A 16185-nucleotide genomic window follows, 5' to 3' on the forward strand; every position below is an offset into this window, starting at 1 on the left:
TTATGCATGGTATGTTTGCGTGTATGTTTGGTTTTATAATAAGGGTTTTTTAGTTGTTTTAGTATTGGATTGTTACATGTTGTTTTTATCATTGTTATTAGACGCCCCGAGTCTACGGAGAGGGGTGGCATAGAAATCCAATGAATGAATGAATGAATGAATGAATTAATGAATGAATTAATGAATGAATGAATTAATTAATTAATTAATATGAAGATGCATAGAAATGCTGCTTCCCCATTCCTTCTCTATCGAGAACCATGTTCACCCATCAATCATTCTTGGGAGCCTTGAAAAAAACCAAGCTCAATGTTAGGACTTTTCAAAAGAAGAAGAAAAAACACCAGAACTTCCTCGCATTGTTCCTCTAGCTTTATTAACATGTTATTAACGTTATCAACTCTACGTCATTAAGATTTAACATAAATGAAAATAAGCATCGTTTCAGAGCCTACCTGAAGGAACCTCAGTTGTTTTAATGTTGGAAGATCATGGAAGAGAGACGTTCGCCTTGGTGGCAGGACATGTGTTTATGCTAAGAAAGGGATTTTTTGGTTTCCGCCCTTCTCTGACCTTTTTCCTTTGGGACAAACCTGAAAGAGGGTTAAAATCTACTGATGAGAATCCAGCTGAGGACGCTTGGATTTGGCCTCTGGCTTGGTCTAAGGAGCAAGTCAAACTTCCTTGCTCTTTGAAGTAACTAAAGAGTGAGAAAAAAGGAGGGCTGATTGTCCTCTAAAAAGAGGTTGGCTAATACACAATGGCTTTGCACACTTTCACAAAATTACCTTAGAACTGTGTCATCATAAAGTGACACCCACACGGAGACGTTAATACTCTGGGATAATCTGCCCCCCAAAAAATTTACGAACAGTTTCCTTTCCTCGGTTACTGCAATCTAAATCTTGCTCTTTCGAACTACAGCTGGGAAGCCTCTCTACTATGTTTGGGGAGCTCTGCCTTCCTCATTTCCTTCTGTGTTGCTGCTCGCCTGCTATGCCCCATCCTGAGATATTTCCCTGCATGATCCACACGATCAACAGAATTTCTCTGTTTATCAGGAAGGAAGCAGAGTTTCAAAAAAAACAACCACATGAAACTGAGTAAAATGAAGATTACACGTTACTTAAGAAATGCTTTTAGGCCAATTTTCGCACTTTGGGTTATGTATGACTCGGGAACGTTTTTATAACCGTCTCAGTTCCGACTTGCTCTTTCTTTAATGGGGTCACATTTGGGGGGAAAATAAATAAAAAATAAAAATAAACGAAGGGGGGTGAACTTTGCAACCACATCGAAAGGATCCAATGTCTTGTGGGTGGGGTAGACAGGGGAGAGGCTAAACCTGAAAACAGAGTCCTTCTAAAGAAAAGAAAGGGACGGGTTTTTTTTAATAAACTTGTCACGGTAAACAATCCATCACTGGAGGACCAGGGAGAAGGTGGGAGGTGAGAAGAAACACGGGGCTGCATCAATAATAAGGACGCCGAGGGTTGTTCTGGAGGAGGGAAAGACAAAAAGACAAAAGGACAAATTGAAATCATCATGGTAACAGAAGGCCAGCAGAATTTGAGGCTCCAACCCAACACCATCCTTTTTGAAATAATAATAATAATAAGTTTAAGTTTAAGTTTTATTGGATTTATATGCTGCCCCTCTCCGAAAACTCGGGGCGGCTAACAACAATCATGAAAACATACAATAAAATCCAATACTAAAAGCAAATTAAAACCCCTTAATATATAAAAACCAAACATACATACAAACATACCATGTATACAGTTGTAACAGCCTAGGGGGAGAAAAAAGTCTTAATTCCCCCATGCCTGGTGGCAGAGGTGGGTTAATAATAATAATAATAATGATGATGATGATGATGATGATGGGTATTGGATTTGTTATTATGTATTGTTTTTACCTTGTTGTGAGCCGCCCCGAGTTTGCGGAGAGGGGCGGCATATAAATCCAATAAATCTAATCTAATCTAATCTAATAATAATAATTTATTAGATTTAAATAGGCCAGTAAACACATTTCTCCTGAAAAAATGACACCATAAGGGAAAACCATTTTCTCTGCAACAGATCAATGTCGATCCCACTAGCAGGATCTCCTTCCTAAATATTCTTACATTAATTCCTTTTGCAGAGTAAAGGAATACAGCATTTTAAGTGATTAAACTTATTTTGATGTTTGATAAAATGATCCTTACAATAAAATGCTGCGAAGTGTTTTGAATAGAATATAGGATAAAATAGAATATATAGTCAATCAGTCTGTATCAATATAGTCAATAGAATATGATCAATCAGTAACAGTGAAGCAAACAACTGGTTCAGGGAAGGGCGGCATAGAAATCAGATAGGTAGGTAGGTAGGTAGATAGATAGATAGATAGATAGATAGATAGATAGATAGATAGATAGATAGATAGATAGATAGATTTCTGACATGGCAAAAGGGGCTTCTCTCACCAGTGGGTTGGGCCGGAATCTGTAGGCCAGCATCATCCTCTTCCGAAAGGCCTCATACTCATCGTCTTCCTTGGACAAATCAGCAGGACGGTCGATTCCAAACCCTGCTCCATCCACGGCCGTCACCCCCCTAGTTGGGAAAAAAGCTGTGTTTACTTCTTGTGCATGGATACGAAGAAGCTGCCTTAGACCAGACCTTTTAAGACAGGGTAGATTAGAACCATAGAGTCATAGGGCTGGAAGGGACTAGAGAGGTCTTCCAGTCCAGGGGCCTCCCACCTTGGCAACTTTAAGCCTGGAGGACTTTAACTCCCAGAATTCCACAGCCAGCTAAGCTGGCTGTGGAATTCTGGGAGTTGAAGTCCTCCAGGCTTAAAGTTGCCAAGGTGGGAGATCCCTGTACTAGTCCAAACCCTTTCCAAAGTAGGAATCTTTATACCTTATTACAGTTAGTCCTTGACTTGCAACCGCAATAGAGTCCAAATTTCCTTTGCTAAGCGGGACATTTGTTAAAGAGAGTTTTGTTCCGTTTCGCAACCTACCTTGCCACAGTTGTTAAGTGAATCACTGCAGCTGTTAAGTTAGTAACACAGTTACATTCATTCTGGCTTCCCTGTTGACTTTGCTTGTCCTAAGGTTGCAAAAGGGGGTCACATGACCCCGGGATACTGCAACTAATGAGTCAATTACCTGTCTGGATATACAGAGCTACGCAATAGGACTTGACAAGATGCCAGATTTTATAATGTGACAATTTAGGAACCAGTGCAGAGAAATAACGAAGACTCGTTTTGTAGGAAACAGTAGTAAAAGTTTTACTCTTCAGTGCAATCCAAATATCTTCCGTCTTAGTCTTCTATTTACACACATTGCTTTAATTGCTCTACTTGCACGGAGTAAGTTTTTTCCCCAGCCCTAACCAGGTTTTAACTATGTTCCCAGCTCTTCTGGCTTGCCAGCTCTTTCATTGTTGTTGTTGTTGTTGTTGTTGTTGTTGTTGTTGTTGTTGTTATTATTATTATTATTATTATTATTATTATTATTATTATTATTTAGATTTCTATGCCGCCCCTCTCCATAGACTCGGGGCGGCTCACAACAATAACAAAGACAATGTAAGAACAAATCTAATAATTTAAAAAACACTAAAACACACAAACATACCAAGCATAAACTGTATAGGCCCGGGGGAGGCGTTTACTCTCTGAATAAGGTTCTTTTTAACCAGGGGATAAAATAATGTGTAATTATTAGTACAAATACAAATTTCTTTCGTCCTTTCTCTCTTTTTCTTTTTTCTTCTTCTTTTTTTCTCTTTGACTTTTCATTAAAACTTTTTCCCTTTCATATACTGTATATCTTTATAAATTTTGATACTGATTTAGATTTATATTAAGATTGAATTTTTTACTCTAATAACAATATGTATTTTATAGATAATTTTTATACTTTTATATGAAGACTTCTACTTTGAGCGGAGCGACTGTAGCTCCATTGAGTGTTACATGTTTTGTTTGTTGTGTTTGTTACTTTGAAAAAATCAATAAAAATATTATTTAAAAAAAAAATAATGTGCTGAAGCTGACCAGATTAAGGAGGCTAGCCAGATGAATATCCGGTAGGCAGATTTTTTCCCCCTATTTTCCTCCCCCCCAAAACTAAGATGCGTCTTAAACTCCAGGGCGTCCGAAAAATATGGTAACTTCTTTTCTGCTCTATGTGTTTCTGAGCAAAGAAAAAAGAAAGGGTTTTTTAAAAAAAAAGGAAATAAAGAAATTTTAAAAAAGAGGAATCCGATACCTACTTGTTAACAGGAGCTTTGATACCCTGGCCGTCAGATCCCAGGCCATCACCTTCCTTCCAGCCCATTTTCATCAGCATCTGGTAACCTATGTTTTCCACAGTCAGCTTAAATTCTTTGTATTCAGAGTAATCAGGCTCACGGCCTTCCTGTGACGGAGGGAGAAAACAATAGCCGGGAAAGGAATTCCCCGTGAGAATCTGCTTCAAAGCAATGTTCCCCAACTGCGGCAATTAAAAGAGAGGTGGACTTCAACTCCCAGAATTGTCCAGCCGGCAAAGAATTCTGGGAGTTGAAGTCCGCACCTCTTCTAGTTGTCAAGGTTGAGAAATGATGTTCCAAGCTGTCACTGTGACTGACAAGTGATGATGAAACTCAAATATTTTGGCCACCTAATGAGAAGGACGGACTCACTGGAGAAGAGCCTAATGCTGGGAAAGACTGAGGGCAGAAGAAGAAGGGGACGACAGAGAACGAGGTGGCTGGATGGAGTCACTGAAGCAGTAGGCGTGAGCTTAAATGGACTCCACGGGATGGTAGGGCAGTGATTTTTTGAGCCACGGCACATTTTTTACACACATTTTACAGCACATTGGGCGGGGTGGGGTGGGGCTAAAAAAAGTTTGGACAAAAAAATTCTCTCTCTCTCTCTTCCTCCCTTTCAATCTATTTTTCTCTTCCTCTTTCTCTCCCTTCCTTCCTCTTTCTTTCTCTCTCTCCATCCCTCTTTCTTTCTCTTCCTTCCTTCCTCTCTTTTTTGTTCTTTCTCTCTCCGTCCCTCCCTCCCTCTATGTCTTTCTCTCTCTCCTTCCCTCCCTCTTTCTCTCTCTCTTTCTCTCTCTCTTGCTTTCTTTCTCTCTTTCTTTCTCTCTTGCTTTCTTTCTCTTCTCTTTCTCTCTCTTGCTTTCTTTCTCTTTCTTTCTCTCTCTCTCTTGCTTTCTTTCTCTCTGACCTTCACGGCACACCTGACCATGTCTCGCGGCACACTGATTGAAAAACACTGTGGTAGAGGACAGGAAGGCCTGGAGGGATGGTGTCCATGGGGTCAGGATGAGTCGGACACGACTTCACAACTAACAACAATGTATTACCAATTTTTGTCCAAATAGGAACGCACATCCTCTTCCTCCTCCTCTTCAAACTTGGTAACTTTAAGACCTGTGGACTTCAACTCCCAGAATTCTCCAGACAGCTATGTCCACAAGTCTTAAAGTTGCCAACTGGTGTAAGCTGTCCTAAAGAGGAGGACACTAAACATTTTACCTTCAGTGCTTTGAAGGTTTCCATAAACTTCTCAAGCTCATCAGGTGGCAAGAAGTCTCCAATGAAATGTTTTCCTCGACCCATTTGAGTCAGCTGCTCTGCCCATTCTGGAAAAAAAAAAGAACAGAATTACTCCTCAGCAAGATATTGTTTATTATTATTATTATTATTATTATTATTATTTATTTATTTATTGGATTATTATTATTATTTATTGGATTTGTATGCCACCCCTCTCCATAGTTTGAAGAACATGGACGCAGTCCTTGACTTACAGCCATTTCTTCAACTGACCATTTGAAGTTACAAATGGCATTGAAAAAAATGTGACTTATTTATTTATTTATTTATTTATTGGATTTGTATGCCGCCCCTCTCCAGAGACTCGGGGTGGCTAACAGCGACAATAAAACAGTGTACAATAGTAATTTGGTATTGATGATTAAAAATCAATTAATATAAAAACCAAACATACATACATACATACCATGCATAGAATTGTAAAGGCCTAGGGGGAAAGAGGATCTCAATTCCCCCATGCCTGGTGGCAGAGGTGGGTTTTAAGTTGTTTACGAAAGGCAAGGAGGGTGGGGGCAGTTCTAATCTCTGGAGGGAGTTGGTTCCAGAGGGCTGGGGCCGCCACAGAGAAGGCTCTTCCCCTGGGTCCCGCCAGGCAACATTGCTTAGTTGACGGGACCCGGAGAAGATCCACTCTGTGGGACCTAACTGGTCGCTGGGATTCATGCAGCAGAAGGCGGTCCCTGAGGTAATCTGGTCCGGTGCCATGAAGGGCTTTATAGGTCATAACCAACACTTTGAATTGTGACCGGAAACTGATCGGCAACCAATGCAGACTGCAGAGTGTTGGTGTAACATGGGCATATTTGGGGAAGCCCATGATTGCTCTCGCAGCTGCATTCTGCACGATCTGAAGTTTCCGAACATTTTTCAAAGGTAGCCCCATGTAGAGAGCGTTACAGTAGTCAAGCCTCGAGGTGATGAGGGCATGAGTGACTGTGAGCAGTGACTCCCGGTCCAAGTAGGGTTGCAACTGGTGCACAAGGCGAACCTGGGCAAACGTCCCCCTCGCCACAGCTGAAAGATGTTTCTCTAATGTCAGCTGTGGATCGAGGAGGATGCCCAAGTTGTGAACCTTCTCTGAGGGAGCCAGTGATTCTCCCCCCAGGGTAATGGATGGACAGATGGAGTTGTCCTTGGGAGGTAAGATCCACAGCCACTCCGTCTTGTCTGGGTTGAGTTTGAGCTTGTTGACACTCATCCAGGCCCTAACATCCTCCAGGCACCGGCCCATCACTTCCACTGCTTCGTTGGCTGGACATGGGGTGGAGATGTATAACTGGGTATCATCGGCGTATTGATGATACCTCACCCCATGCCCTTGGATGATCTCACCTAGCGGTTTCATGTAGATATTAAATAGCAGGGGGGAGAGGACCGACCCCTGAGGCACCCCACAAGGGAGAGACCTAGAGGTCGACCTCTGATCCCCTACTAACACCGACTGCGACTGACCAGAGAGGTATGAGGAGAACCACTGAAGGACAGTGCCTCCCACTCCCAACCCCTCTAGTCGGTGCAGAAGGATACCATGGTCGATGGTATCAAAAGCGGCTGAGAGGTCAAGAAGCACCAGGACAGAGGACAAGCCCCTGTCCTGGGCCCGCCAGAGATCATCCATCAACGCGACCAAAGCAGTTTCCGTGCTGTAGCCGGGCCTGAATCCAGACTGCTGAGGACCTAAATAATCGGCTTCTTCCAAGGACCGCTGGAGCTGAAGTGCCACCACCTTCTCAACAACCTTCCCCATAAAGGGAAGGTTGGAGACTGGATGGTAGTTATTGAGTATGGCTGGGTCCAGGGAAGGCTTCTTGAGGAGGGGGCGCACAAGTGCCTCCTTATAAGGAGCCGGAAAGGACCCACTCCCCAAAGAGGCGTTGACAATCTCCCGGACCCAGCTCCGCGTCACCTCTCGACTGTCCGAAACCAACCAAGAGGGACTGGTCTTCACACTTACAACCGTTGCAGAAACCCTTGGGATCAAAATTCAGATGCTTGGCAGCTGGCTCATATTTATGACACTGGTCGCAGTGTCCAGAGATCATGTGATCCCCCTTCTGTGATTTTTCGACAAGCGAAGTCAATGGGGAAGCCAGATTCACCCAACAGCTGTGTTACTAACTTAACTGTCAGATCGAAAGCCATTATGTGGAGTTAGAGGCTTTGGCTTGCCACAGTAACACAGCATAAGGGAATTGGGAGGGGTAGGAGAGAAGCAACAGATTCCTTTCTCAGAGTCCAAGGTCATCTTTTGTTCTGCGTCATCTATACAAAAGAGGAAGTTGGTGAATCCCTGCACTGGACTGGTCCACGTGATTGCATTTGTGGGTGTGGGGATGTGAGATGGACCTTCACGTGGGTGGAGTACTGGAGAGAAATTAGTATCGGAATGGACCAAACGTAAACAACATGGCTCTGCTAATAAATCGAACCTTTTGTGTGAGAAGTGGAGTGGGTTCTGATTTATTTCTCAGATGCTATTTGGGGCGTTGACATTAACATTTGCAATGATTTGCTTAACAACAATGGCAAAGAAAGGTCGTAAAATCGGGCAACTGTCTCAGCCACAGACATTTGGGGAAGAACTGTGCTTGTAAGTTGGGGGCTACCTGTACAGCACAGGTCTCCCCCCACCCCTCCGCTCTAAGTACTAACCACGGGTCTTGTCCATCTCCATGCGCCTCAGCTGGTGCTCCCATGTGCCCAGCTCGTTGTCGATTTCCTCATCGCTGTCGTAGCCGGACTGATGTTCTTTGATCGTCCTCTCCCACATGATCTGCATCTCCTGCATGGCCTGTTTGTGCTTCATGATCATGTCGTACATTTGCTGCATCTGTAGAATAGAGGAGAATTCTTTATTGGCCAAGTGAGATTGGACACACAAGGAATTGAGCTTCCGGAGCATAAGCTCTCAGTGTACATACAAACAACAAAGATATCAGAGATCGTAAAGGAGAATATTTGTGTGTGTGGAGGGTGGTGGTGGTGGTTCTGAAGCATTTCAATAAACCACTTCCTTGATCTGGGCTCAAACCTAGTTTATCTGATGGATGCTTTAGTATTATATCCCACCTCCAAGTCCTCAGAGACGGGTGGGCTATAAATCCTAATAATACAGATAATACAAATAATACAAATAATACAAATAATAATAATAATAATAATAATAATAATAATAATAATAATAATAATGGATTAATTCTCTTCCTGTCCTTCAAAGGTCATCCTCTAGTCAAGGGGCAACTGTAATAATTTAATAATAATAATTTACTATCCTACTTTTAAATTCTCTCGCTTTTCCTTTCCTTTGTATAAATCAATCTTACTTACCTATTACCAGGTAGTATGTATAAATACTTTAATTCATATGTTTTGAAATGTAACTCTGACAACAATATACTGATCCCAATGGTAAAGACAATTTACTTTAAGGCATACAGTATCATTATGCATTAATATGTAACAATATTTTTATTTTCCTACATTCTCTTGACTTTATGTATCCCTCCTCCCCCTTTCCCATTGTACCATTTAAAACTTAATAAACTATTTTCTAAAAAACCAACAACACTTCCTTGATCTGGGCTCAAATCTAGTTTATCTGATGGATGCTTTAGTATTATATCCTGCCTCTCTCCAAGTCCTCAGAGACGGGTGGGATATAAATAATAATAATAATAATAATAATAATAATAATAATAATAATAATAATAATAATGGATTCTCTTCCTGTCCTTCAAAGGTCATCCTCAAGTCAAGGGGCAACGTCAATAATTTAATAATAATAATAATAATAATAATAATAATAATAATAATAATAATAATTTATTAGATTTGTATGCCACTCCTCTCCGAAGACTCAGGGGCGGCCTACAACTTTAAGACTTCTGGAATTCAACTCCCTGAATTCTCCAGCCAGCATAAGGTTTTAAGTCTTAAAGTTGCCAAGTTTGAAGACCTCTGCTCTATCTATTATATCTCTATATCTCTATCTCCATCATCTATCTATCTATCTGTCTGTCATCTTTTGTTATTTTAAGTACAGTGTTCCCTCGATTTTCGCGGGGGTTACGTTCCAAGACCTCCCGCGAAAGTCAATTTTCCGCGAAGTAGCGGTGCGGAAGTAAAAACACAATTTTTGGCTATGGACAGCCAAAAACTACCCCCATGCACCCTTTTTCAAGGCAGCGCAAGGAGCCGGGCTTGAAATTAGGGCAGGGAGCGACGAAAGTGCGGAGGCCGGCAAAGATTGCTTTGAATGTCGGCTGCCCCCGCCCCCCCAGCGCCTCCGGCCCCCTCGCCACTACCGCCCGCCCGCCCAATCCACCCCTCTCACCGGCTTTCTTCGGACACAGGTCCTCCTGCAGCAGCGCTGGCGGCTACGGCTTCTCATCCTCCTCATTCGGCCGGTAGCCGCTCTGAGCGCTTTCAGAATGCCTGCCTCGCCCCTCTCACAGTCCCTTAGCTGAGAGCACTTTCGTCCCAGCTATCAGCGAGGGGGCTGCAGGAGAGGTGGGGCAGGCGTTCTCACAGAGAGGGAGAGGGAGAAAGAGAGAGAGAGCAAGAGGGGGGAGAGTGGAAGGTAGAGAGAGAGAAAAAAATGATAGAAAAAGGGAGAAAAAAGAGAAATGAGAAAATGATTGAAGCAGAGAATGACAGGAAAGAAAGAGAAAGAGAGAGAGAAGTGACTCTTGGTGATGACGTATGACGTCATCGGGTGGGAAAAACCGTGGTATAGAAAAAAAACTGTGGAGTATTTTTTAATTAATATTTTTTGAAAAACCGTGGTATAGCGTTTCGCGAAGTTTGAACCCGCGAAAATCGAGGGATCACTGTATAACTGAAGGCAGTGAATATATCCAACGCACCTTCCACCTCTTATTTCCCCCCAGCAACCCTGTGAGGTGAGTTGAGCTGAGACAGTGAGAGTGGCACAAGGTCACCCAGATGACTTTAACAGCTAAGGTGGCACTGGAACCCAGGCACCAAGCTCCAAGTCTGTGTCTTCACCACTAGACCAATACATGGAAAACTGGATGGCGGCACCTGAGACACGAAGGCTAAAGAATGCAGTGGCCCCCAACAGGCACACACGAAAATAATGTGGCCTTCATTTACCTCTTGCTGCTCCTTCAGCTGCTTCTTCTGCGCATCTGACAACTCTGTCACACCCACCAATCCAACTGGCTTCCCCTTCTCATAGCCAAGTCCCTTGAGGTCCTGGACTGGAGAAGAAACGAGGATTAGAAGAGTTAATTTGCTCCTCCACTGGATTCCCCCTCCCCAACTAATGCTGCTTAAAACCACCCTATCCTCTAGGGCAGTGTTTCCCAACCTTGGCAACTTGAAGATATTTGGACTTCAACTCCCAGCTGGCTGGGGAATTCTGGGAGTTGAAGTCCAAATATCTTCAAGTTGCCAAGGTTGGGAAACACTGCTCTAGGGTAGGCTAGTATCTCCGATCTGGGTGTATCAGGAAGCACTTTAGCCTCGACATTCTTAAACAGTTACCCTCCTTCTTTGGTTGTTCTTGAATGTGCTATAATTATAGTTTATTAGACTTGTATGCCGCCCCTCTCCGGAGACTCGGGGCGGCTCACAACAGTGATAAAAACAGTACATAATGACAAATCTAATAATAAAAATCTAAAATAACGATAGTACATTTAAAAATCTAAAAACAAGGTACCCCAATATATAAAAACATACATACAATCCTATCATACACAAATACTACATAGGCAGGGGGAGATGTCTCAGTTCCCCCACACTTGACGACAGAGGTGGGTTTTGAGGAGTTTACGAAATATATAGCTATATAGCTGCCATTGACACATCAAGTGTTCCTGAGAATCAGGTAAGTTCTGCATATTGCCCCCAACAATCTGGGTCCTCATTTGACCCACCTTGGAAGGATGGAAGGCTGGGTCAGCCATGAGCTGGTGGTGAGATCTGAACAGCTGAACTACAGCCAGCAGTTAATAATAATTAATAATAATAATTTATTGGATTTGTATGCTGCCCCTCTCCGTAGACTCGGGGCGGCTAACAACAATAAACACAACATGTACAATCCAATAATAAAAAACGACTAAAAACCCCTATTATAAAACCAGACATACACACAAACATACCATGCATAACTTGTAATGGCCTAGGGGGAAGAGCTATCTCAACTCCCCCATGCCTGGCGGTATAAATGAGTCTTGAGTAGTTTACGAAAGACAGGGAGGGTGGGGGCAGTTCTAATCTCCGGGGGGAGCTGGTTCCAGAGGGCCGGGGCCGCCACAGAGAAGGCTCTTCCCCTGGGGCCCGCCAAACGACATTGTTTAGTCGACAGGACCCGGAGAAGGCCAACTCTGTGGGACCTCATCGGTCGCTGGGATTCGTGCAGTAGCAGGCGGTTCCGGAGGTAATCTGGTCCTTAGTTGAAGTAGCTTGCAGTGCTGCACTCTAACCATTGTGTCACCCCTGCCCATTATGGCCATGTCATGAGGATAGTAAAACTGAGCCGTGGTGGCGCAGCAGGTAGAGTGCTGTACTGCAGGCCACTGAAGGTGACTTGTAGATCTGAAGGTCAGCGGTTCAAATCTCATCACCGGCTCAAGGTTGACTCAGCCTTCCATCCTTCCGAGGTGGGTCAAATGAGGACCCGGATTGTGGGGGCAATAGCCTAGAGCTCTGTTTTAAAAAGTGCTATTGCTAACATGTTGTAAGCCGCCCTGAGTCTAAGGAGAAGGGCGGCATAAAAATCAAATTAATGAATGAATGAATGAATGAATGAATGAATGAATAAATAAATAAATAAATAAATAAATTCACTCGGCGACAGCCCCCTCACAAGCCCCCAGCTCTGCATTGGCTTGAATACACAAAAAGAACTAACCAGACAAGGGTGTTGGAGACACTTCCTGTGTCTGCTGAGCAAGCTCTGGAGGAGGCAAGTCAACCTTCTCCTCTTCTGGGCCCCACCGGCTTTTCCGCTTTTTCTTCGCACTCGGTGGGGCTGCCTGCTTCGGCAGAGAAACCGTGGGTGGTGGTGGTGGTGTTGCTGCTGTCAAGGAGGAGGAAGAAGAGGAGGAGGAAGAGGAGGAAGTGGTGGAGGAGGAGAAGGAAGAGGAGGAGGAGGAGGAGGAGGAAGAAGAAGAAACAGAAGAGGAAGGTCGCCCCTCCGAAGAGGCCTTGCGCTTCATGTTGGTTTCCGATATTGGCGGCAGGCCCTCCATGTTACTGTTTGCTTTCCGGAATTCCTCCAGCTTCTGCTGGTAATACTTGTATCCAGAACTATTGGGCTCGTACAAAAATCTGCAAGCGTTCACAAAACAGACAGAGGGTCAGCTTCCACCTCATCCTAAAATGGTCACCTAACATCAATATTTGGACCGGGAGTCATTGCTCACAGTCACTCATGCCCTCATCACCTCGAGGCTCGACTACTGTAACGCTCTCTACATGGGGCTGCCTTTGAAGAGTGTTCGGAAACTTCAGATCGTGCAGAATGCAGCTGCGAGAGCAATTATGGGCTTCTCTAAGTATGCCCATATTACTCCAACACTCCGCAGTCTGCATTGGTTGCCAATCAGTTTCCGGTCACAATTCAAAGTGTTGGTTATGACCTATAAAGCCCTTCATGGCACCGGACCAGAATATCTTCGGGACCGCCTCCTGCCGCACGATTCCCAGCGACCGGTTAGTTCCCACAGAGTCGGCCTTCTTCGGGTCCCGTTGACTAAACAATGTCGTCTGGCGGGACCCAGGGGAAGAGCCTTCTCTGTGGCGGCCCCGACCCTCTGGAACCAGCTCCCCCGAGATTAGGATTGCCCCCACCCTCCCTGCCTTTCGTAAACTCCTTAAGACCCACCTCTGCCGTCAGGCATGGGGGAACTAAAACACCTCCCCCTTGCCCATGTTGTTTTGTTGATTGATTGACTGTGTGCCTGTTTTTTATATATATTGGTATTGTTTTAGGAAATTACTAATTTTAAATTGTAATTAGATTGGTGGGCATTGGATTTTTATTATGTACTGTTTCTTACTATTGTTGTGAGCCGCCCCGAGTTTGCGGAGAGGGGCGGCATATAAATCCAATAAATCTAATCTAATCTAATCAATAATAATAATTATTATTATTTATTATTATTATTATTTATTAGATTTGTATGCCGCCCCTCTCCGCAGACTTTATTGTCATCAATAAAGCACCAATATGTTCTTTTTGCGCCAACTCAGGAAGCTCAAACTGCCCAAGGAGCTGCTGATAAAACTTCTACAGAGGAATCATTGAGTCTGTCATCTGCACCTCTATCACTGTCTGGTTTGGTGCTGCAACCCAACAGGACCAACAAAGACCTCAGAGGAGAATCAGAACTGCAGAAAAAACAATAGCTGCCAACCTGCCTTCCATTGAGGACCTGTATACTGCATGAGTCAAAAAGGGGGCCGTGAAAATATTTACTGACCCCTCGCGTCCTGGACACAAACTGTTTCAACTCCTATTCTCAAAACGTCGCTACAGAGCACTGCACACCAAGACAACTAGAGAAAAGAGTAGTTTTTTCCCGAATGCCCTCACTCTGCTAAATAAATAATTCCCTCAACACTGTCAAACTATTTACTAAACCTGCACGACTATTACTACTAGTTGTTTCTCATCATTCCTATCACCCATTTCTTCCCACTTATGACTATATGACTGTAACCTGTTGCTTGTACCCTTAAGACTTTTACAATATAAATGTAAACTCCTTTTTTCTTCTACTTTTTTTTCTTTTCGTCTTCCTTCTTTTTTTTTCTTTTATTTTAGTTCAATTTAAGCTAGAATTTTTTAATTTTTAAATATGTTCTTAAATACTTAAGATGTGTTTCTATCTATCGCCTTATAATTGTCATTTTTAAGTATTTTATAGATGGTGTTAAACAACGACAAGATCTTTTCTTTTCACGTTTTTTTCTGTTCAAATATAAAGATGACTTCTACTTCGAGCGGAGCGACTGTAGCTCCACTAAGTGTTGCATGTTATGTATGTCATGTCTGTCTATGCAATTTAATAAAAATATTTTATTTTAAAAAATATAAATAAATAAAAAAGACTTTTATTAATATTGTTTTCTCATTGCTTATTTGACCCCTATGACAATCATTAAGTGTTGTACCTCATGATTCTTGACAAATGTCTCTTTTTCTTTTACGTACGCTGAGAGCATATGCACCAAAGACAAATTCCTTGTGTTTCCAATCACACTTGGTCAATAAATAATTCTATTCTATTCTGTTCTATTCTATCCTTGCACTTTGCTGCCATTCAGTATCAGTTGCCGTGAACCTTGGGGGGTGGGGGAGCATGGGGATGCTTCAAGGGAAAAGATGACGAGTCTGCGGAGAGGGGCGGCATACAAATCTAAATAATAAATAAATAATAAATGAAAAGTTCACCGTCTCTCCCCGAGATGGGCCTCAAAATTAACTGGCTGGGAACGGGGCAAACCTCACCTGAAGTGCCTGTTCTAAAAACAATCTTTTTTGAATTTGATTGGACAAGGGGTCAGGGAACCAGTAATAAGAGGCAACTAAGGGAGGGGAGAATTGGACTTGATTTTGGCACGTGATTTTCAGTTCCGGCTATGCTGGGCAGGGAGAGGGACGGCGGTGGCAGCAGCCCTTTACTCACTGTTTATACACTAATTATTGAACACTTCATAGTTTTTTTTATTGTCCTTCCTTCCTTATTATGATCCTTAATTACTTTTAAAATAAGAAATAATTAAATAGAATGTTTTTACGCACCGGACCAGATTATCTCAGGGACCGCCTTCTGCTGCACGAATCCCAGCGACCAGTTAGGTCCCACAGAGTGGGTCTTCTCCGGGTCCTGTCAACTAAACAATGCCGCTTGGCGGGACCCAGGGGAAGAGCCTTCTCTGTGGCGGCCCCGGCCCTCTGGAACCAACTCCCCCCAGAGATTAGAATTGCCCCCACCTTCCTTGCCTTTCGTAAGCTACTTAAAACCCACCTCTGCCGCCAGGCATGGGGGAATTGAGATCCTCTTTCCCCCTAGGCCTTTACAATTCTATGCATGCTATGTATGTATGTATGTTTGGTTTTTTATATTAATGGATTTTTAATCATTTTTAGTATCAGACTACTATTGTACACTGTTTTATTGTTGCTGTTAGCCGCCCCGAGTTTCCGGAGAGGGGCGGCATACAAATCCAATCAATCAATCAATAAATAAATAAATAAATAAACTCTTTAATCATTTTAATCATTATCTAGAACTGAACTTTTATAGCAATTGAAGAGAATCAGGAACTGATTCTTTTTTGGGGGACGGGGCACAAACTCTGAAACAATGTTGGTTGCCCGGACCTCGGGGAAGAGCCTTCTCTGTAGCATCTCTGACCCTTTGGAACCACCTGCCTCCAGAGAGCCACGCTATCTCCACCCTACCAGTCTTGCAGGAAACCGTTAAGACCTGACTTTCCGGCAGGCCTGGAATTAGGCCGATTGCAAGTATGTATGTTTTTTATATTATTGTTATTATTCACTTTTATTGTTAGAATAGAATAGAAT

The 16185-nt window shown here is 43.1% G+C and overlaps 1 protein-coding gene across 3 annotated transcripts in view; it reads right to left on the minus strand.

The window, feature by feature from the left end:
• Nucleotides 1-357: 357 nt before the first annotated feature.
• Nucleotides 358-16185, minus strand: part of SUGP1 (SURP and G-patch domain containing 1) — a 32315-nt gene continuing 16487 nt past the window's right edge. For all 3 annotated transcript variants that reach the window (XM_070746312.1, XM_070746319.1, XM_070746327.1), the window contains exons 8-14: nucleotides 12502-12920; nucleotides 10734-10840; nucleotides 8271-8448; nucleotides 5538-5644; nucleotides 4278-4423; nucleotides 2474-2603; nucleotides 358-1498 (exon numbers count right to left, since the gene is read on the minus strand). In XM_070746312.1, coding sequence (XP_070602413.1) covers nucleotides 1472-1498; nucleotides 2474-2603; nucleotides 4278-4423; nucleotides 5538-5644; nucleotides 8271-8448; nucleotides 10734-10840; nucleotides 12502-12920 — 1114 coding nt within the window. In that variant the 3' untranslated portion in view covers nucleotides 358-1471. The remainder of the gene's footprint in view (nucleotides 1499-2473; nucleotides 2604-4277; nucleotides 4424-5537; nucleotides 5645-8270; nucleotides 8449-10733; nucleotides 10841-12501; nucleotides 12921-16185) is intronic.

Source organism: Erythrolamprus reginae, chromosome 1 (genome assembly GCF_031021105.1).
Source record: "Erythrolamprus reginae isolate rEryReg1 chromosome 1, rEryReg1.hap1, whole genome shotgun sequence".
NCBI classification, from domain to species: Eukaryota; Metazoa; Chordata; class Lepidosauria; order Squamata; family Dipsadidae; genus Erythrolamprus; species Erythrolamprus reginae.